Below are 21556 nucleotides of genomic sequence, written 5' to 3' on the forward strand. Positions count from 1 at the left end.
TGAGGAAGTGGCTGAGTAGAAATGTGTATGCCAGAATCTGAAGTGTACCAATACGACTCTCAAACCTCCTGACGTTACTAGTACCTGTCTCTCACATTGAGATGATTCAGTCAGGCTGTGGTGCAGTAGGTGTTAAAACATAGTGAATCAGCCATCATTGTCACAAGCATCACCATACGGATATCTAGAAACACCTCGCCCGGACTTCGCCGCTTCTCAGGGCTGTGAACTTAGTGCTCGCTGCGCCCTCACTTCCTGCAGAGAGTGACGAAGCCCCCTGTTGCTACCGCAGAGGATGTAAAGAGCCTGTAATTATTCATATTTAAGAAGCAGTAATCAGGGAATTAATAAGAGGGACATTGATTGTGACACACTAGGAAAAAAGACACAGAAAAGCCAGTGAACAGCACGGCATCCTCTCAATGGGAAAGACGTCTATTTCATATCTTATATACGTTCTAATTTTGGTGGGAAAAGTGTTTAGGATGTCAGTATTTGAATAGACCCAACACACACTCCAACCTCAGAAAGCTGCTTACAAGACAAAAAGAGACTTTGAATTTTAAAGCTGCAACAACAGAGGGCGACTTAATATATTTAAAAATGAATTCATAGCCAAGCCCAAACAATACCTAAAACACAACATACTTTATTGCTTAAATAATTTTTTTTACAATTAAGTGTCTTTTACAGGTGTCCTCTCCACCACCGTTTCTGCTCACTGTATTATTTTCTGAACAGGTCCTGTACAACAAAACCAGTTTGTTTCAATCTGCACCACATCATGGGGCCTCTGTCCATACAAAGAATGCAGAGAGCAGCCGGTCATCAGGCTTCTCAGTGCGGTCTGGAGGTACAGCTGCCAGTGTGTGCCAGTCTCCGTGCAGACCACAACGCTGATAAAGAAAGTCTACACAGCCATTTATCCTCAATGCTGTGAAAACACTCAATAAAGCGTCTGTTTACCGATTCAAAACCCACCAGCTCTTTTGGCTTCAGACTACAGCGGCCTGTGATCTTCAGGACACGTTCATGAAACAGGGTGTACTCACACCAGCTCGTTTGGACTACCTGTTTCAAAACCCCTAGATGTGTTAAAAAACAAGTGGACCTAGAGAGGGTGGTCTCTGCTCACCTCCACTCGAACTCTGGAGGGGTTTGTTCCCAGTGAGAACGCAGGCTTATCTAATAAACTTTATCTCATTAAAAGGACCTGATTAAGTGTCTGAAGAACAATTGTCTCCGACCGGTGCTACGTCTTCTGTTAAGGTTCTAACATGACATTGTTTTCTAGTCGAAGTCTTGTTGCTCGCTGAGGCTGGATATTTGGTTCATTTAATGAACACTGGTATATTAACGACATAAAAGCAACGAAAACAATTATCAATAAATGCTGCTGGTGCTCTATGACGAAGAAGGAATAAAAAGAAAGAGGAGGCGTATATTGTCAGGGAAAACTTTCTGACCAATGAGAGAACAGCTTGCTCATGAATCGCTTTGTTTAAACATAATGCAAATTTTTCACCTTCCTGGAGCCAAAAACCCAAAAGAAGAGAGGTCCGACATGGACTAAACACTGAAGAAGACTTCATTCAAAACTGAATCCATCGAAGATTGTCAAAATGTGAGATGCTTATAACATTAGCTAGCTTAACACGTTAGCAAAGAAACACATTTGAATATTAATAATTATTCATCTATGATGTCAATTATCATGATGCCACGATGGCGTGCTTTGAACTAATCGAAAACCGAGATAATCTAGTTTTATATTCGATGATGAAAGGGACTCATAACTCACGTTAACGTGTGTTACAGCCCGGCTCAAAGGCTGCCACATGAATGGGAGACCAGACGAGTGAAAAGTAATAAATAAACCACATGTATTTAAAGAATAACATTAACAAAACAAACAGTGAGAGTCAGTATTCAGTAATGTCTGCATGTGTGGAGCAAACTAAACTAAACAGCAGCCGTGTTCGCCAGAGAAGAGAGATCGTTCATGTTCATGTTGAGACTGTATAGCTGGAACCACAGCAGGCTCAGCGGTGGCTCATCAGCTGACGATCAGCATCCTGAGAGACAAAGAAGAGCCAGCCAACAGGACAAGAAACCCCCAGTGGAAAGGAGGGGTCGTCACAGTTGGCTTTAAAAAAAAAAATATATATATATATATATATATATATATATATATATATATATATATATATATATTGACCTATCCTGCTGTGCAGAAACATTGTTGTTCCTGTGTATGTTCGTCCTGCACATGAGTTTTCAAGACGTGGGGCGTCTGACATTTTGAATTGGGGCCGGTGGGCTTTTCCCTCAATTTCAGTGGCCTCTTTATTCACAATTATCCGCCAACAAACTATATTGTGAATGAAGCTCTCAAATGCATATTGTCATTTTTTCTGTCTACTTCTCTGATATTTCAGAACTGTTATTATCTCTCACTGATATTGGTGAAAACACCATATTGACATGCCGGTTGCTAAAGCTTGAAGGGGGGGGGGGCGCTTAGCAAGGAGTCAATTTTATCAATTTAGTCCCTGAACAAAGACAACAAACTGCCTGTCTGAAAACAACCAGAATGAATGCATCTTTCATTTTCTGAACCTAACGTAACCTTCTCTGGATTTGAGTGAGAACTCTGATGAATGTTGTCATGTTGTGTTTAGAGCAGAAAAGGGTAAAACAACAGGCCTCCAAACACAGAGGCAATGAGGCTAATCAATCAAAACATTAACAAACTTGCAGAACAATTTTAAGTAAATTGCCCGTGGTTTAGCAGCAATTATATCACTGTTAAAATAATCACAGCCATATGCTGCTCTCAAGCTGATTCAGTAATATACATTCTGATAAAAACCTCTGGTGACACATTCATTACTGAAACCTTTGATGAACAATGAGAATAAAAAATAATACAAATCTACACTCAAAATATTCTTTAACTCATAGAGGCCCAACACAGGCCACTGTTTGAACCGTAACAAATGTTTATTTTTACATTTGTATTGTGAAAATTATAATACTATACTACCACACATCTTTAATACAGCGACGCTAGGTACAGAAACATATTAGTTTCCTGATGTTACTTTAAAATTGGCTGGTGAAATTTCTGTGAGCGAGGCGTCAGAAGGAGAGTTCACAGTATGAGAGTATACAGGGTTGTGGGAGCAATAGCTGAAAACTACCGCTCAGGTATTTATATTAGGAGGTGGTGCCCTCTGGTGGATACTTAAAGAGTTTTATCTGAAATAATATAATGGTAATTCCTGCAACATGGAGTACTATGTGTTGTTAAACTCAATATAATTAACAGAAATTCAATCTCATACAACTCAACTTTCTGATGCTTTTTAAAACAGTCGTTTGTAGTACACTGTTAATATGTACATAATATTCTCTCCATCCATTGTAGAGAGGGTTGTCCGGCAACCGCAAGGTCGGCGGTTCGGTGCTTGGCTGCTACATGTCCTGTGCCGTAGTGTCCCTGAGCAAGACACTGAACCCCTAACTGCTCCCCGGGCACTTCTCAGCAGCCCACTGCTCCCAATATGTTGGTGATGGGTTAAAAGCAGAAGCTAAATTTCATATATGTGTAAATGTATATGACAATATAATCAATTTCTTCTTCTTCTTTCTTCTTATTGAGGGGGACAAAATATTATAGTACGTACAATACAATACAGTATGTAGTATACTGCTCTGAAACAGTCTCAGCCGCATGGGCTGCAGAGTCACTATACTGTACTTCATTTATGTATTTTAACTCATGTTTAAAAACTGAAAACCTTAATTTGCCTTCATCATGAAACTGAGAATGAAACCAGACTGATTTGAATACAAATTTTAGCACACCGATTTGAATATGGACTCTTTTATTACAACAACACTGTTAATTGAACATTGTGTAAATTGGAAAATGCATTTTATATATATACACACACACACACACACGTGTATAAATGTAGATGAACCACTATTGAATGCCTTGTTGTAACAATGGTCTTAAATATCCCATGCTTAAGGAACTCAATGAATCAACTAGTAAGAACTTTAATGTGAAACACTGATGAGATCTCTGAGTTAAAGAAAGTAAGAGACCTGCAATGGTTTCAGTCAGTCAGTGCGGCCAGTCTCTGTCTGATAAGCTGGTTCTCCTTTCGCATCTTGGAGATGGTCCTAAGAACTGCAAGCTTGGCCTACCGAGACAGAGAACATATTCCCAGTAAAAGAAGGAGGAAGTAATTAAAGATATAGTAGGAAAAGTGCAGGGATTTACTGATAACATGAACCAATCACTCAGTTCTATCCAAGTGCCCCACTAAGTCACGGCAGTGTACTAAAATCAAAGGCAGCCATCGTTAATATCTTATTTACGCCTGTGCTTTTCCTACTGCGACATGTCGTATGTCCTCTGTAATAAAGGACTATGGATTTAATAGAAACACACGATTACTTTGACATGTATTGGCTAGTATTAAAGTCCAAATTTAATCATATTTACATAGTTGTGTAGGGATGGGTATCGTTAGTTTTTTTTCCGATACCAGTGCTAAAACGATACTTTTAAAACGATACTTTTAAAACGATACTTTTAAAACGATACCAGTGCCTAATCCGATACTTAGAAAAAGAAGAAGCACAAAACGACAATTGACGACATTAAAGAAAGGCTTTTTTTTATTGCCAAGGCAATTTTTTTGTTCAAATTGAACAATATATTAACGGTTTAAAGTATACTATAAATATAAGTAAATACAAAACACTTGGCTTCAAACTACAGCTTCAAACTTTTTAACTTCAAACCATGAACAATAAATTAACTGTTAACAACAGTTTAGAGTATACTTAAATAAATATAAATAAACTTCAGCAATTCTTTTGCAGAAATATGAGCATATTTGCCTTCTCTGGCAAAATACGACACCTCTCCTGACTAATTGCATGTCCTGCACAGGAGACAACCCTCTCAGATGGTGTGATGAGGCCTGTACACACAGGGATGAATTAGTGTATAGGACAGATCATCCCTGGATGGGGTCGGTAGCGAGGATTGAGGGCAGTGGTCACCTCTCTGTATAAAATACATTTGAGGATATTTATTAGTCTTTTTGACGAATTGTCTTAATGGAACAGATTTGATACAAATATTGTTTTTCCACAGTGGAAAAAGAATGCAGTCCCTTGACCACACATCTGGTCACAGACCTGTGGAGGTCCTCCACCTTCTCTTTTGTTAAATGAGCCTTCTTTGCCAAGGTGAATGGGGTCACTGTTAAAGCTGGAGAGCCAAAAATATAAACATAAATAATGGCAACAGAAGCATCACTGCACATGCCATCGCTAGTTTCATTAACATTACACTGACTTGCTATGATGTTGGCAGGTAGCCTACCGTTTGCTAGTAGCTAGCTAGCTAACTTAAACATGGTTATAATGCCTAATTTATCATTTGTTATTAGGCCTACTTTTATAAATGCAATATTTGCAATCAACGTTACATTACTAACCTGAGGTAAGGCTGCTGTTGTCATCATCGGTCTCCACTTGTTCAGAGTTGGGACCAGTCGCCCCATCGCCTGGGCCAGGGAGGCCCACACTGCCCGCTGACGTGCTTGGCATGGGCTCACACTCACGCAGGCAGTCGAACACGGTGCACGCCTTTTAGGGGCGAAATACTGCCACACTTTTGACCGTTTACCTTTCAGCATTTTCTCTTAAAAGGTTGGAGGCTAGCTTGCTACTGTAGCTCTACAAACGGTAGGCTATCGTTACCTGCTGCCAGGACAGAGTCATCAGAGTAGTGTAACGTTAACTAGCGCAAGTGAGGTGATGCTTATGTTGGCATTATGTTACATTTTGTAGTTCCATCATGTTGAATTCTTTTGAGTGTATCGTTTTTTCCCATGATGCATTGCATTGCACATATACAGTTTGCATAGGTCCTACCTTATCCTTCTCGTTTTTTGCTGTGCTGGTGGGTCTTTGGGAGAAGAAGAAAACATCTCTGACAACAGAGTCAGAATCAGTGGCAGCACCTGACAAAAACAAACAAATGAAGAGGTTTCTGGCAGTTCAGGCTACAATATGCAATCCTAGTTCACAGCTTATTTTGGCTTAGCTCAGCCAACGTGAATAACACAGGTCTGTGTTTGATATCTAATTGTCTAGCTAGCTACACTATGTATCAAGCTATTTTAAATCAAAGTGATTTTGACCTTTGGAAGGTGATCTGAAATGTTTTTGTGATAATAAGACAGATATGTGTGAAGTAAACTTGGGATGTGGACGCAAAAACAGTTTCAGACAATTTAACGCAATCCTATGCACAGCACAACAAACAAAAAAGCATCTTCTTCTTCTTACAAAATCGAATCTAAAATCTTCATTATAATCATATAGTGTTTCACAAAAGAAGTGTTTCTACAGGGATACTGTACTGGATTGCAGTATTTCCTTTCTATATTAATCTTGTGACCGGATACAATGAAGAAATATCTACTTCACAGGTCATGTGTGTAAACATTAGTTATGAACAGTCAATTTAATAAAGTGTGATGTTTCATCTGAGTTTGTTTTATTTGGCTTATTGTTAGTGGCGCTATTTCTAAATATATTTTTATGTAAATTAATAAATGCAAATAAGTTTGTTTTTATATATTTTTACAGGGGCCATCTTTAGTGTATTGTGCTTCTCTTATGTCCACACGAGACACGCTAGAGCTTATTTTGATGGTTTACTCTGGTCCACAGCCAGCATTACGGATAGCTAGCTCGATTAGCTCATTTGAGCTAACCTATTTAAGCTATCATTAACAGCAACATTAGCGTTAATGTTAGTTACCTTGTCGTTTCACAGTAGTCTTGGTGTTATTTGCAGCGGGCTCCCCCGTCCATCTTCCCGGTGTTTTGTCCACCTTCTTGGACAAAGTGCTGTTGACTTTTTGTAACTTAACTTTTAAAAGGAACCGGTTTTTCCCACCTCTAAAGTCACCCATCTTGTTCCCGCGCTTGTCACTCTGGTGCCGAGAGGGGGACTTGGTCTGGGGGGTCCGGTCTACTGTTTGGTCTGGTTGTGGTTCTTGTCTTTGACTTAGTGAGTCAAACCAGGGAACATACACCTTTTTAGACATCTTTTCTACCTCACCGTGGCCAACTGTTGGGGAGTTGTTTCTTTCCTGTGCTCCTATTTTTTGCTCGTTCCGCTGTCAGCCAGCAGGGGGCAGTAATCCAGTTAATGTGATTTACCAACCCAACAATACCCAGGTACGATTACACCCTAAGGCCTAAACTTCCCACTTCCCGCAGTGACGTTAATGGAGGAACTATTACAATGTAGTGATATTAGCACAAATGGAAGTGCAGAAAATGAGCCATATTAGTGTTGCCAATTGTGGTACTATTATAATTGCTGATGCATTAAATTGCAAGTAGCATTAAAATATAGTAGTTGCAATTTTGTTACCGTTACATTAGCTAAATATACTCACAATGCATCACATTTTATGGCTCCTCAGAAATTGTGTACGTCAAATTTTAAATTGTAACTATAAATAAATAAATAGTGGAGTAATGAGTAAAAATGTTCCCTCATAATTTTTTTTAATATACTCAAACTACTATTGTTTAGTTATATTCGGAGCTGAGGTTTGGATGGAGGACTAAACCACTATGTTGTTTAGGACCTCCCTGCAGTGTTGCCAACTCCTCAGTAAGGAAAGTAGCTATTGGCCGTCCTAAAAGTCGCTAAATGACGCCATTGCCTAATCTGCAGAATTGTAAAAAGTAAGTAAAAAAAAAAACACGCTAAATATGTTTGGAATTGTAAATGTACTTTATTCTGTCGATTGTTGATTTTTTTTTATTTTGCCATTGTATTAGGACATCTCTTCATTGATAATCACCGTCACAATTGAGGCATTGTCAGTCCGTGCTACCATTAAATTAAATACCATATACTTTAAATTTAGAAAAGAAACTGGCTTTTTTGAGACTAGAGCAGGTTTGTTGGGACAAAAAGCCAGAGGTTTAGGTGAGCTAAATAGCACTCACCAAGGCCTGAAATAAGCCTAAGGCTGCCTATAAATACCTCTGACCTGATTCAACATAACACACCAGATGCGCCAAAAAATGCTGTCGCACAACAAGGACATCAGGAGTGAGATTCCCTAATTACTATAAAAACATTCAGGGTGCAAATCAATGAATAAGTGCCAGCCAGAAAATGAAAAGGGGAAACCCTTAATTCTTGTGAATCAACATTAGGCATAAAATTCTTCCTCACAGCTGTTTTATTCGTTCAACAACTCACATTACAAATACTTCAAATGTATGCATACAGTTACAAACAGTTGGCAGCAAATGAATATATGGACATTAGATCTTTGTTTTACTTCAATACTACAAACCAACTATAAAAACTGACGTCTGTATTGTAGCGTAAATTAATCAGGAAGAAAATATAAAAGTTGGAACTTACGTATAAATGTGAAATGACTTAATAAAAATCAAAATTATATCAGGTAAAAAAAAAAAAAAAAAAAAAAAAAAAAAAAGTTAATAAATATAACCTTCCCAGCATACAATTAAAAACTATTGAAATTTTGCAATCAAGTAATACTAACAGACATAATCAATATTTTTTTCATCTGAAAATGTGGAGCACAATACAGCAATTAGAAAAACTAGACACATCAACGAGTTTAACACATCACCCAAAAAATATAACAAAAATCTGATCAAAATGATAGTTATACATTTCAATTGAAAATATAGCAAATGCTAAATACATTATCGACCTAGTATATACAATGTTTTCAATCACAGTAGCATGGTAGTAGCAAAATAAGTAAATAAGCACGAAACTAATGTTTAAAAATAAATTCAGGTATAAATTATTTTTTTTTTCTTGCAGACATCAGCATGAACAATAGGAAACAAATATGTAAATGACTGCATGGTTTTTATGAATTAAATGACTTACACTGCGGAGACTTGTTTCTGGAAAGAATAAGTATTGCACATAATGGCTCAAAGTTAACTTGCAACATTAAATCACATTCAGGTTATGTCCCAAAGCATGCCACATCACAAAGGGGGTCAAGTGATCAAGTCTCCTCACCTATGTCCTACTGAGTGTCCTCTACATTACAAAACGCATCCAAAGTGTTGTCACTGTGTAGATTGCATAAACATCATGTCTGTGTAAGGAAGGCAGACTCCATCATGTAAAGAGAGGCTACAAGAGAGGTGATCTCAAAGAGATAAGGAAAAAGAAAGTTAAAAAGGAAAAAGGAGATCTAGTGCATTGCATTAGGTCCTGCATTAACACTAGCCATGTTATTTCTGTATTACATTATGCATGCCAAGAATAAGTAGAACTTACAGGCAGTCCCAGAAAGAGGATCTAAATATTCAAACAGCTGATACCCACTCCGGTGATAGAAGGGAAGATTTCACATTGACCAAAGCCAAAACATTTACCCTATTGATAATCTTATTGACTACACCTAGGAGCGAAATATCAGAATATACTTTCAAGACTATCAAAATCAGTTCAGAAAGGTCTTGTCATGCCTTAGGATCCTGTAATTATGTGTATTAGGACAGAGGAGAATCCATATATGACTGGCTAATGATAGCCTCGTTTTTTTGTTGTTTTTTTTATCTACAGAATCACACCAATGCACCAGACAATTTTCAGATTTACCAGCACTTAAATATATAAAAGCTAATTGAAAATTATATTAATATCATTCATTTTCTTTTTTAAATTAAGTTTACCATAAATGCAGATCTCTTAGTAACAAAGGTACAAAATTATTTTTCACCAAGTGAAAAAAATGAGGTATTGCAAAAGGAGTTCTCCCATCTGTGAAAAATGTGCCTAAAATGACTATTGAAAAAAATATTTAGAAAAGTAGTGCATAATAAATGTATATATGTTCATGACAAAATAATCAGCTATAAAACACTGTACAAAAATCAGCAGGCCATGTATAAAATAATATCTTTATCTCTGTGACAGCAAATTCTAGCTACTACCATATCCAACCACAACACTTGTGATAGAAGCTCCAGTCATGGTAGAGCGTGCAGTGGTACACCATGAGGTCAGCTCAGGGAGACTGGACTGTGCATTCCCATTAGTTTGTACTACATTAGCATGTTAGCTTCCAGTGCTAATATCCCTGACAATATAAAGTGAGCAAATACTACTGCCAATACCTGAGCCCTGAGGGCTGTGTCTTTATTAGCCGACACCCACAAACCGAAACTCCAGACAACTCCAGCCTCGTCCTACGCCGAATGACACGAGGACACAACATTATCCTGAAAACCCTCAGATCAACATCTGCTTTTTGATGATGTGTTTTAGGCCAATCTTTGGTTTGCCCTTTCTGGTTACAAAGTGTCGACTTTTAAACCAAAACCTAAAAACTCATGCCAGCAATCGAAACACATGTGCCAGACTGAGGGGAGATTTTGTTTTGTGACGTGGCCAGATGCTATACACTGAGCTTCTTGAGAAACTCAACCGTCCCACCGTCTGAAACGGTGTCCCTCCTCTGTTCAACCCAACCATTTGCACTCAACCTTTGGTAAATGGTACAGTTGTTCTCTAATCCTGCAAGCAAAAAAGTAAGAAAATGCACCCTTCTTAAACTCAAATTCCATAGTTAGTATACTGATTTAGGTATGATGAACCTCACTTAAATTTTATGTTACTCTTGACAACAAATGTAAGCAGCTTTGCCAGCTAACACGAAAAGAAAGTACAGTCAAGTCAGAAAACATCTAAATCCAAATCTAATGCATCCATATGCTCATGCACACTTAAAGTCAAAACATAAATGGGATTTCACTCTCTTCTTAGCATTTACTTCTTTTAGAAGGCCCAATTAAAATAAAATAAAAAAATAAATTAAGTTTGTTTGTTTTTTAATTAAAAGAAAAGTGCATTTATTTTTCATATCGTAGCCCGTACCCCTTCCCTTACTACCCCCTTCCTTTCAATCCCTCCCCCCATCCTGCATCGTCTCCCTCCCTCGCCCTCTCGCCTCAGTTCCAGCGGAAGGAGATGTGTCGTGGTCGGTCCCCGCCCTCTTTCACCAGCGGCTTGTGGAACTCGCGTCCGGCCCGGGAGTGGATGGCTGCCCAGCAGTACTCGCAGTAGTACTGCAGACAGGTCACGTTGGCGCAGAAGAAAGGGGCAAACTTCCCCCCACAGCGGGTGCCCTGGCATTCATCACACAGCTGGTCGTCCAGGACATATGGCTTCACTTCCACCTGAGAAAGAAGAGACGAAATGGACAACGGCAAAACTGTTAAAATGGAGGTTGAGAAAAAATTTGAATGCACGCACGGCAGCATGTCAGATAGGTTTAAATTAATATTTTATGAACATCCACTCTGCATTTTTAAAGATAGTATAGGACGCTGCAAACATCAGAGGGACTCACCCGTTTATCAATCTCCCCGTGCTGCAGTTGAACAAATCGGGCACTGATGGCTGCAATGTAGCTTTGCTGATTAGAGAACGCTACTCGCCCCGCCCCTTTAGGATACTTGAGTTCAGGGTCTGTGTCGATCCCAGCATAACACACTCCCCCATACAAACGGTCCATGATCATGGCGAGCTCCACTGGGAGAGCAATGCACAATGCCATTAATGGGATCAAAACAACACCTTAGAATGAAACATTTCAGTGGGTCAGCACACACGCTTACCTGCACGCAGGGGACGAGGGACACCTCCTACAAAGATAGTTTTCCTGGGGTCCAATGGCTGAGAGCCATCCATTACAAAGTCACTGTCGTTTAGGTTCCAGGGCCGGATCTGGACCTGCAAAAACAAATTTCTTCTCAGTTAGGCCTTACTCATACATTGGCTTGTGAAAATAAAAGCAGCTTGTTGCTCATGTAATATGGATTAACACATTTCTTTGGTTCCATTTGCCTGCTATTGCAGGATGTTGTTGTTGTTGGTGGCGGCAGCGGCGGATTTATACAGAAAGCCTCTGGAATGATGGTGAAATACTGAAGATGTTGATGTAAGGGAAAATACACTGCAACATCTATAAGAGTACATAATAACTGAAGAAATAAACTAAAAAATTAGTTGAAATTAGCCTTTAGTTACTCAAGATTAGTACTTTACATGGTTACCAGTGTGTTTTTCAATAACATTTGGAAGTGAAAATAAGCAGTGCACTAAAGCTACAGGATACATCTGATTGATTACTACACCAAAGCCGTCCTTTGTGCAAACAAAACAAACGGTGAACTTCCCTTTCTAGTTTTCTAAGATAAAATAACCAGACACACTTAAACAAAGAAGGCCTGTGTGAGTCTATGATTTTAACATTTGTGTTAAGTTTTGTACTTGCCGGCCAAGACGGATAGCTAGCATGTAGCGGCTAAACGGAATAACACTCACAGGCTTGTCTTTGATGGTGGGGCTGGAGACACACAGGTACAGCTTGCCGTCCTCCTGAATGCAGGCGTCAATCAGGGCCTGAACAGAGCTCTCGTCTTGAAACAGCAGGAATGCATATCCTGGAAAGGTTGGACGACAGAAAAATGAGCGTGCACAAATACTCATAACAGTGCTGTAGAGTCAACACGCTGGCAGAAAACATAACGTTCAACTGGTTCCACTCACCTTTCGGTGGAAAATAGGACTTGCTCTCTGCCTTGTGAGGCCAGTCAACAAACAAGTGACCGAATCGGCGGAAACTGGCAGTAATTTCATCTGAAATAATGAAGCCAAATCCATTAGTAACAGTATTTTGTGTTGCCCTAAAATCAAATTACGTTTTGAGTTTTATATACAGTTTAGCTGAATGGAGGCACTAAAGGTGTAACATTACAAAATGTGTGACATTCAGTTCTCACAAGTGACAACAAAATAGATTTTGATCTACAACAACGTACATTAAAAGCATCCTCTGTAGCCATAACATGTCTCTACCTTCATCTATGTCTGGGGGCAGCCCTCCAACAAACACTTTGCGTGAATAGCGCTCCACGCGTTCACCGTTGAGGTGCGGGAAACAGTGGGCTGAACCGAGGCCAGTGAGCCCCTGGTCACCGGATTCGTCCTCTCCAAAGGAGCGCTCATCCTCCATTGGGAACAGAGACGAATGGCCTGGTGGAGGAAACGATCTGGATTACACATATTGGTTCACCACCAGGGAGGTTGAACCACAACATTGCAGCATTAATGAGCAGGGAATTTAATTAGACGTGAATTAATTAATGTCAAGAAACACACAAAAAGCAGCCATGATTGCTATGTCTGATGAAATCTGTAAAAGCAGAGTATTAACACTACTACAACACTGGAAGGCTACAGAAGAATTGACCTGAACCCTGAATTATTCAAAAGCAGGATAATCAGTGACACTGAACAACGAAGCAGACAAACACAGAGGCAACACCACAGAGTTAACATTTCAGGGGTCACCACTGCTTTCTAGAAATCACATTGAAGAAATCAAGACGTATTCACAAGCTTTACCTCGTCTTCTGCCATAACTTCTTGCTGCATGTAAAACACAAAAAACTTTGATATGGATTTTTGAAAAAGGCACAAAATAAGAAGAGCAAGTAAAACACTGTCAGGGCTTGAAATCAAATCTGTTAGATCACCTACAAAATGGCGACCGTATTTTAAAGTAATAACCACTACGAATTCCCACCTGCCAAAATACTTTATCAAATGTATCCATTTAGCGGGGAAAAATAGACATGAATCCTTTTAAACCATTTCCACCAGTATCCATAAAATACAACTGATAGAGACAGGAACATCATGGCACTTGATTATACCCCACAGTTATTAAATGCTTCAAGATTTCTTGAGCTCTTCTAGTTACTCCACATATGTATGAAGAATCACCAACTATGAAATTAAAAAAGCTCATTATTATGCATAGCAAAATAGATTTTTCAATATCACTACAAAAATAAATACAACTTACAAACGTACATTATCTGCCTCCAACATACTTGCGGTATCATGTGTTTACTCTTTGCTGTATCTGAACCTCTCTGACAACAATATTTATATCTTACTTAAAGAAGCTGGTCTGGTCATATTTTGGTCAGCCATTTTGGTTGTGTGTCACAGCGACTACCACAGCACTTTAGACGGGTAATAAGCAAGTAACATGACTTAAGGCAGAATGAGTAGGATTTTCCTAAAGAACAATGTCTAGACTGATGCAAAAATAATCCCTCTCAGTCATCACTTATGCCCTCTGCCTGTATTTTCTTATTGTGCTGTAGTCAGGACGTTTCTGGGCATTGACCTCTTAAAAAAAAAAAAAAATAAATAAATAAATAAATTGTATTGACCAGTTGCCATTTTGTAAGCACGCACCCAAGAGGAATCTACAAAAATGGTGGACTCGGCCGCGCAAATATCACCCTAACCACAGGACAGGCGGCGTGCTCTTCTGGTGCCGCTGCACTAGGAGGAAGGCCCAACTTTAAATGTTGCGTTTACAAACCTCAAACAACAAATCCAACTTATTCTGCCTTTAAGTGAGTTTGTGTTTTTTTTACCATTCGTTTTTTTATCCGATTACGTGAAATCCAGAGATTTCCCTTTTTATTTTATGTGAGCTCATCGAATTCTTATCAATGACGGACTGAATTTTGCAACTCGACTCGTGTTTTAAATCATTAATTTCATTAATTTCAAGCCCTGACTGCTGCTATAGCACTGCATATTAGTATGCATGTCATTTACATACCGTTCATAGGCAGAGGCCCGTCTCCACCCTGGTGAGAGAAGCTGTAGCGTCCTACATGACAAAAACAGGAGAGACCTCAGAACACCATGTCATGACATTTAACTCCCTTACGATTGGATTCCTCCCCAACCCATTGAAGTTATGTTTTTTCTGGATATGGATATTTTGTTCTGTGTCAATAAGAAAAGGACCATCATAGCAGACACGTTTGGGTAAATAATGAAGAACTCGGCAGACAAACCAAATTGTGCTTCAAATGTAGGTCAGCTTATTCTTACATGTGCCTGTTAGTGCAATATCATATGCTAGAAAAATACAGGAATACATCCGAGAGTGGGTGTTTGACTTGCAAATAATTAGGGGATTCTATTATTGAGGAAGATGTAAATTTGCAGCTGTAAAAATGAAAAAAAAGAAAGTACATGCATCAGCTGGTCCAGATTAGCATCAGATGGTTGTGGTGGGGGAAAAAAAGAGTTCTTGTAAGAGTGGCTGACATGTTTTATTATTGAGAGTTAGATGAGATCAAAGAGTCTCCACAGCAGAAATGCTGCAGGCAATAGTTATCATGAGTTACGGAGAAAAGACAGTAATGTACTGTAATTCAAGACTGAACTGTAACTAATCTGAGTGGGTCTCATCATAATATGTTCACCTGATTTGAGTACAACTTATGTGTACCGACACGAAAACAATACTTTTTAAGAGGCATGACCATCTTACTCTACAAAACCCTTGTCGTCACTGGACAAGAGAAGCCATATTCATCCAAGATGATTAGTTTAAACTTAAGCAGCCATCAAAGCACAAATGTGCCTGCATGGTCTAAAATGGGAAGAATTTTGATTGAAATTAGGAACTGTATGATCAAAAACTCTACCCAGACATGCAATGCCAGCATTTGGTACTTTTTAACTGCTGTGTACACATTTTGGTCGGCACTTAAGAGGCATGGATGTTTGAAATCCATGTCTGCTTACGCTGCATTTAAATCGCATTCTATTGAAGTTAAGAGGAAAAAATAGATACAGGGACATATACTGGTGGTGTCCAATATTAAAATATATATTTTATATTATACATTTTCCGTGGCCACAGTGTGAGAGAGACCATCATAGGTAGACAAGATAGTCAAATATTAAAAACAACATTGTATACCTCAGTATTTTGTGAGTGGGAACCACATTGCACTTAAACATCCTTCTATCCTCATCAAAGCTGAGGTATCATATTGGCACAAATATTTTGAAAGAATTTGAATGATACCCAGCCCTACACGAACTAATATTACACTGCACAAAATGTAAATTTGATGAAGCTCTTTAATATTTGTTTTTGGTGGTGCCATTAGTACGTTGGGGTGTATGGGGTGTTGCAGGAAAAAAAAGTCTCAAAATCATATCACATGCAACTGTATTAACAAAGTAGAAGTGTAATCAAAAGTGCACACAGTTGTTGGGACCCTATTAGCAGCATGCATTGTTCAAACTGAAGTCCTACTGTCAAGACAATCAGTTGGAAGCATTGTGAAAAAAAACCCACAATCTCTTCTTGCTGGGAAATACACGCAACAAACGGCTGTATTTATCGACAGCCAGCGGTGAAGAATAGTATCCTTTCCTCACTATTGCTAGTGTGGGAACTAACCTTTCAAAGAATCCTGCTCAGCCCTCATAATGTCAATCAGGGAGTTCTCCAGAGAGTGCATACTAAAACCATCAAAGGAGCGTGTTCTCTCCTGCTGAAAGAGAGGAAGACAACAATTAGCCTCCTCGTTTCCCACATCGCCATCTAAAGCAGCACAAGCTGCAAGAGCCCAGACAGTTTGCCATGATGCTAATAGCTAATAAAAACTGCAGAGAATATCCCCCGCAGAGACCTTCTGCAGGAAAGCACTGTAAACAGAAAATGGAGCCCACAGTATGTTACACAAAATCACCTGCATATCTCTGCAATCACATCACATTTTCCGCTCTGTCCTATAGCATTATAAAAAGAAGATATGCTACTCATGGGGCTAAAAAAAAAATGCATCCTTCCACTTCACCGATTTTAGATCAATACAAATTCTAATTGAATGTTCTGAGGTAAAAAGAAATATAAGCATTTAAAAATCTATGACGAGTAACACATAACACAAGTGAGTGCTTCACTGAGAATCTAAATGGGTTGAGAGCATACAAAGCTTCAGAGGAGCACAAGACTTCTCAAAATCAGGACAAGCGGAAGGCCATGTGATCAGAGCAGACGATAACACGCAATGATCTAGATAAGAACTGAGCACACACAGTAAGTTTCAATTCATCCGTTTAGTTGGCTTCACTGTCACGTGTACGGTTTTGCTCGGTGGTATATTTATTGCATTTGATACAGCCGAGCGCGTTTAAGTCAACATCATTTACCCCTGGAGGACACACTGAAACTGAACTACACTTAGTTTTATGAGGCATCAGACCTAGCAAATCCCAAAAACACAGTATTCCCTGTGATATGCTCACCTGGAAAGGGTAGACACTGTCACTGCGGCTCACGCTGTCCTCCACCCAGCCCTTGTGATTGAAACCAGAGCTATTTCTGGGGAACTTCTGAGATGGAACCTGTAGGACAGTCAGCAATCATGTCAGTTATTGCAAAAATCTGTTAAGATGTATTAGTGCAAGAGATGAGTCATGACAATTACGTCTACCTGATTGTTGGGGAACGACTTCTTTAGCGGGGAGATGGAGTTAAGACCCGTCATCCCTCCACCTACCCCACGTCTGTACTCCCGGACACCCTGCGTGCCTCCCCAGCCACCATACCCACCGGGGCTCCAGGAGGTGGATGTGGGAGTGGAGGGACTCTGGTAGCTTCCCCAAGGTGAAGGGGGTTTGCTCTGGGCAGGAGCGAGGTGGGGCAGTTGGGTGAACGGTCCAGTGCGATGGGGATGCGGTGGGAATGAGGGCTGGGTTGGATGAGGGCTAGCTGGGGAGCGTCGGTGCTGCTGTGGGACCCCCTGACCATGGGGGTGGTAGTGCTGGGGGTGAGGTGTGGGTGGGTGGTGCTGCGAGACTGGTCCAATCTGCGGGGAGAAACTACCTCCGCCTCCAAAGCCAGGCGCGGCGTGGTGGGAGAAGTTCTGGAACAGCAGGGGAGGTCCGTTGGCATTGGAGCCAGTTGGGCCGAAGAACCCTCCAACGTCTTCCCCGACCACTGGAGACTGGGTGGACGGGACAGCAGGGGACCAGTTGTTAAAACTGGTCAGCGAAGATGAGGAGGAGGTGGACTGTGCACAGCTTGTACCCATTCCCAGGCTGTCCTGGTAGTCGAACCCGCTTAGCACAGGGGACTCCATCCTCAGCTTCTCCTTTCCACCGCTGCTCTCCAAGGAACCCTTCTCCAATTGGCCATCTTCAGGAAGAGCTCCCTCAAGCTCTCCTAGACCTCCCACGGCCTCCTGCTGGCCCGGGGACAGGGCCTGAGGCTGGGTCTGGACCTGAGACTTATCCTGCATGTCCTGGAGGTCCAAGGCCTTGGACTTGTCTGACTCAAGAATCTCATCTTGCATGTTACTGTGTTGGGCTACAGCAGGGAACAGCCAAGCACTGCCCCCATTGGTGGAGCAGGTGTTGTTTACAAAGGAAGGGGGGCTGGGGGGGTTGGAAGGGTGATGAGGGTGCTGAGGTTGGAGGTGAGGAGGGATCCTTACAGGGAAAGCAGATTTGTTACCGCTGCTGTTCTTCACCAGAACTCCAAACCCGTAGTCCCCCATTTAGGACACCCAGTAGATCTTCAATTCACTTTTGGCTGTCACCGTTTTCTTTATCCTAATATGTGGGTTGAGGAGGGGCAGAGAAGGGGAAGGAATGGGTGACAAAAAGCATAAGGCTGTTACAGCTCAAGTTGATCTGGCCTACAAAAAAAAAAAAAAAAACTAGCCTCGCAATACCCTGTGAATGTGCTTAGGCTGCACCCTGTCTGGTCTTGTGATGCAATCAATGAGATTAAATCATTGACTCGCTGGGCCATGGGAGGCCTGGACGAAATATTACACTCGAATAGCAGGCAGCCAACCACGGAAAACACCCACCCGAACCAGCGTAGGCAGCTAACAGCCGGGGCCGGTGGAGCTGACGTCTCTAAAGGTCGTTACGCAGCTAGCAGCGAGCTAACAGCTGCTCCGCCACCTTCCATGTGTCCTATTAAATCACGCAGATCCCAGCAGTCCATTTTAATGTACTGCTTTATGCGTTACAGTGCACCCGTGAAAAGCACAAGCGCCGTGTTGGCTCACAAGCACGGACACTTACCGAATAATCTTCCTTTTTCAGCGATGACCTCCTCATACGCGACCATTTAAATACAGGGAAATGTTGATGACGTCTCCGGTCTGCTCTGAACCGAGGGTAGTTCCCTTCACCGAGCCGCTACGCTAGGATAATAGCAGACACCGCAGAGACGCTGTAGCATATTTGCAAACCAGCTGGGAGGCAATAAATTAATTCACCGGCTACAGCGTCATCGACATTTCAATAAAGTACACGACAGCGTTACCAACGACACGACGGTGGAAATTTCCAGGACTTGTGTGGTTAGAAACGGTGTAACGTAGTGGCTCTTTAGACGACCTCGTCTGTTTCGTGTCCTATATGTTCAATGTCACACAGACTAACAAACCTTGTCATCATTTATACGTCTCGAAATAACGTAACGCAACCTCGACGGCTGTTCTAATGCATCGAGGAACATGTGTAATCAGTAATATGTCGGGTATAGCTACCTTCAGTTCGGCGTCATGACCTTATCGTTTAGATGTTGCCATATTTTAGCGTTTTCCCTTTTTCTGCATTTCCTAGGCAGCCGGTGTAAATGGTCTCTTCTCTCTTCTAGATGACAGCTGGACCAGTCGGGACACACTTCCGTCTACAAGCCCCGCCCTCTACATCAGCCACCAGCCACTGAGTGTCAGGATTTCCCTCAAAAGCCCCGCCTACTTTACTAAAGTCTGACATTTGATTGGGTGATTGCCGTGAGATCACGCCCATAGCACTCCTTCTCAATGAATGGCACATGCACTCCAAGCCTACTCCTTCCAAATAAGGATGCCTTGAAATCAATGGGAGGAGTTGATGTAACGTAAGGAAAACACATAAAAGATCCAGGGAAATTTCTATCTAAACCCTCAACCAAGACTTTAAAAAAAGCCATTTTAATACAAGAGTACTGTAGGACAATGGAATGCAAAGGGTTAAAACCCAAGGTTTAGTAGTGGTATTTGCATTTAAACCAAATGCAGATGAGTTAATTTGACTAAGCAATTTTTTTCCCCTCAACCTCAGCCTATAGCAGTTGTCTAGTTGTGCCATGTTGTGTATCAGACAGGCCCTGACAAATACATTTGATTAGATTGATATTGATGGAGGACAGATTGATAGATAGATCCTTATGTTTGATTTGGTTGAACTGCTATAACCAGAGTCCATAGCAAAGTACTGCACAGCAATCTCATTAAAATAAGCTGCTGATATTTTCAGTACATAATCGAGCTTAAGAGCTTGATTAATTTTACTTTGGTCAGATCTGTGCAGTGCTCTGATCATACCATCATATCATGCCATCACATGGTGTAATACAGATAGTATCTTTAGGACAAACAATATGGTCTTCCTCATCTGATGTCTACTAGCAAGCCAGAACCTCAAATAGATGTGCTCTCCCTTTTGTTGAAGCCAATTCATTAAAAGCTTAATGATCCTTCACCAGGAGAGGAAAGAGTATCCTTTTCAATAGAAGTACTACTGCTAGGCCTACAGTATACATTACTCAGGTGGGAGTACAATTACTTGTGTTAAAACTACTCAAGCAAAGGGGACTAATTCAAACAGTCCTAGTAAACACTGCTGGGTCCTGTGTCATATTAACATGAACTTGAGCAACAAATTCCTGTGCAGGTCAGTAATGCTGTTTTGACTGTCGACCATTTTGTCTGTGAGAGCATGAGCAAAGGTTGCCTTATTTAGACAAGGAGTTTCAAAACCAGTTAAAATAGAATATCTTCATCATTTTGCCACATCACCACAACTGTAGGCTGTCAGATGACTTTTTTTTCTCTAAAAGCAATTTGACTGTAATCCTTTATCAAAATGAACAAAGCTTGACATACTGGTTTTACAATGTACTAAAAAGTATCTGAAACCGTTCCTGTCACTTTCCACCCCAGTCAGAGTATAATTTACTGCTTGCTTGTTGAGTTAGTCTTGTTAACATAGTCTTCTTGTCCCCCAAGGCAGACCCAGCCTTCATTTGTATACTGTGGTAGCACACCCCACCCCACTCCTATGTGCAGCAGGGCCTGTCGGGGTGGTTTAACAACACACACAGTAGAGTGTCTTGAGCTTCTTTAAAAATAACAGACTGCTGGTTCACATATTACTGGTTTGATATTGTCAGGCCAATATCTACCCACTCAGCAAAGCAGTGATAGCTATGGCACTTTGTTGACTTAATACCAGTTAGTACACTGTGTGCATGCCTAAGGTTGAGAGTCTGAATGTGTGTCGGGGTCCACCATCTTATGTGTGCTGCTGCCTGCTGTAGGTCTTTTGAGGCTGACAGTAATTTGAGCACAGTGAGTTGCGTCAGCGTTTTCTTCCCTGAGAGCAACTCGCTCTGTATTCCCCAGTGAAACTGAGCTTTGCTGATTAGGTTCCACTTATTTTATGCAGTTTGTTGTTCCAACTTTAGGTAAATATAGGACATTGATCTTTCTGATGCCCAACAGGAGACAGAAGCGGGGTGCA

At 40.7% G+C, this 21556-nt stretch overlaps 1 protein-coding gene across 5 annotated transcripts; it reads right to left on the reverse strand.

Moving 5' to 3' along the window:
- Positions 1-8288: 8288 nt before the first annotated feature.
- LOC137875322 (cytoplasmic polyadenylation element-binding protein 4-like) lies at positions 8289-19633 on the reverse strand. Of its 5 annotated transcripts, none has more exons than XM_068714456.1 (12): positions 19537-19633; positions 17464-18583; positions 17276-17374; positions 16425-16515; positions 14778-14828; positions 13538-13561; positions 12989-13165; positions 12680-12769; positions 12455-12573; positions 11746-11860; positions 11478-11659; positions 8289-11304 (listed from the first exon to the last, which is right to left on the reverse strand). In XM_068714456.1, exons 2-12 carry the CDS (start codon positions 18526-18528, stop codon positions 11077-11079), a joined length of 2241 nt encoding a protein of 746 aa, XP_068570557.1. In that variant the 5' UTR covers positions 18529-18583; positions 19537-19633; the 3' UTR covers positions 8289-11076. The 5 variants fall into 5 exon arrangements, with proteins under 5 accessions (XP_068570557.1, XP_068570555.1, XP_068570556.1 ...); XM_068714454.1 differs by having other exon boundaries at positions 16425-16518; XM_068714455.1 differs by lacking the exon at positions 19537-19633 and adding an exon at positions 19067-19279 and having other exon boundaries at positions 16425-16518.
- Between the last annotated feature and the right edge of the window lie 1923 nt (positions 19634-21556).

This window comes from Cebidichthys violaceus, unplaced genomic scaffold (genome assembly GCF_023349555.1).
Source record: "Cebidichthys violaceus isolate CVI_PGR_0920_01 unplaced genomic scaffold, fCebVio1.0.p SCAF_2, whole genome shotgun sequence".
NCBI lineage: Eukaryota > Metazoa > Chordata > Actinopteri > Perciformes > Stichaeidae > Cebidichthys > Cebidichthys violaceus.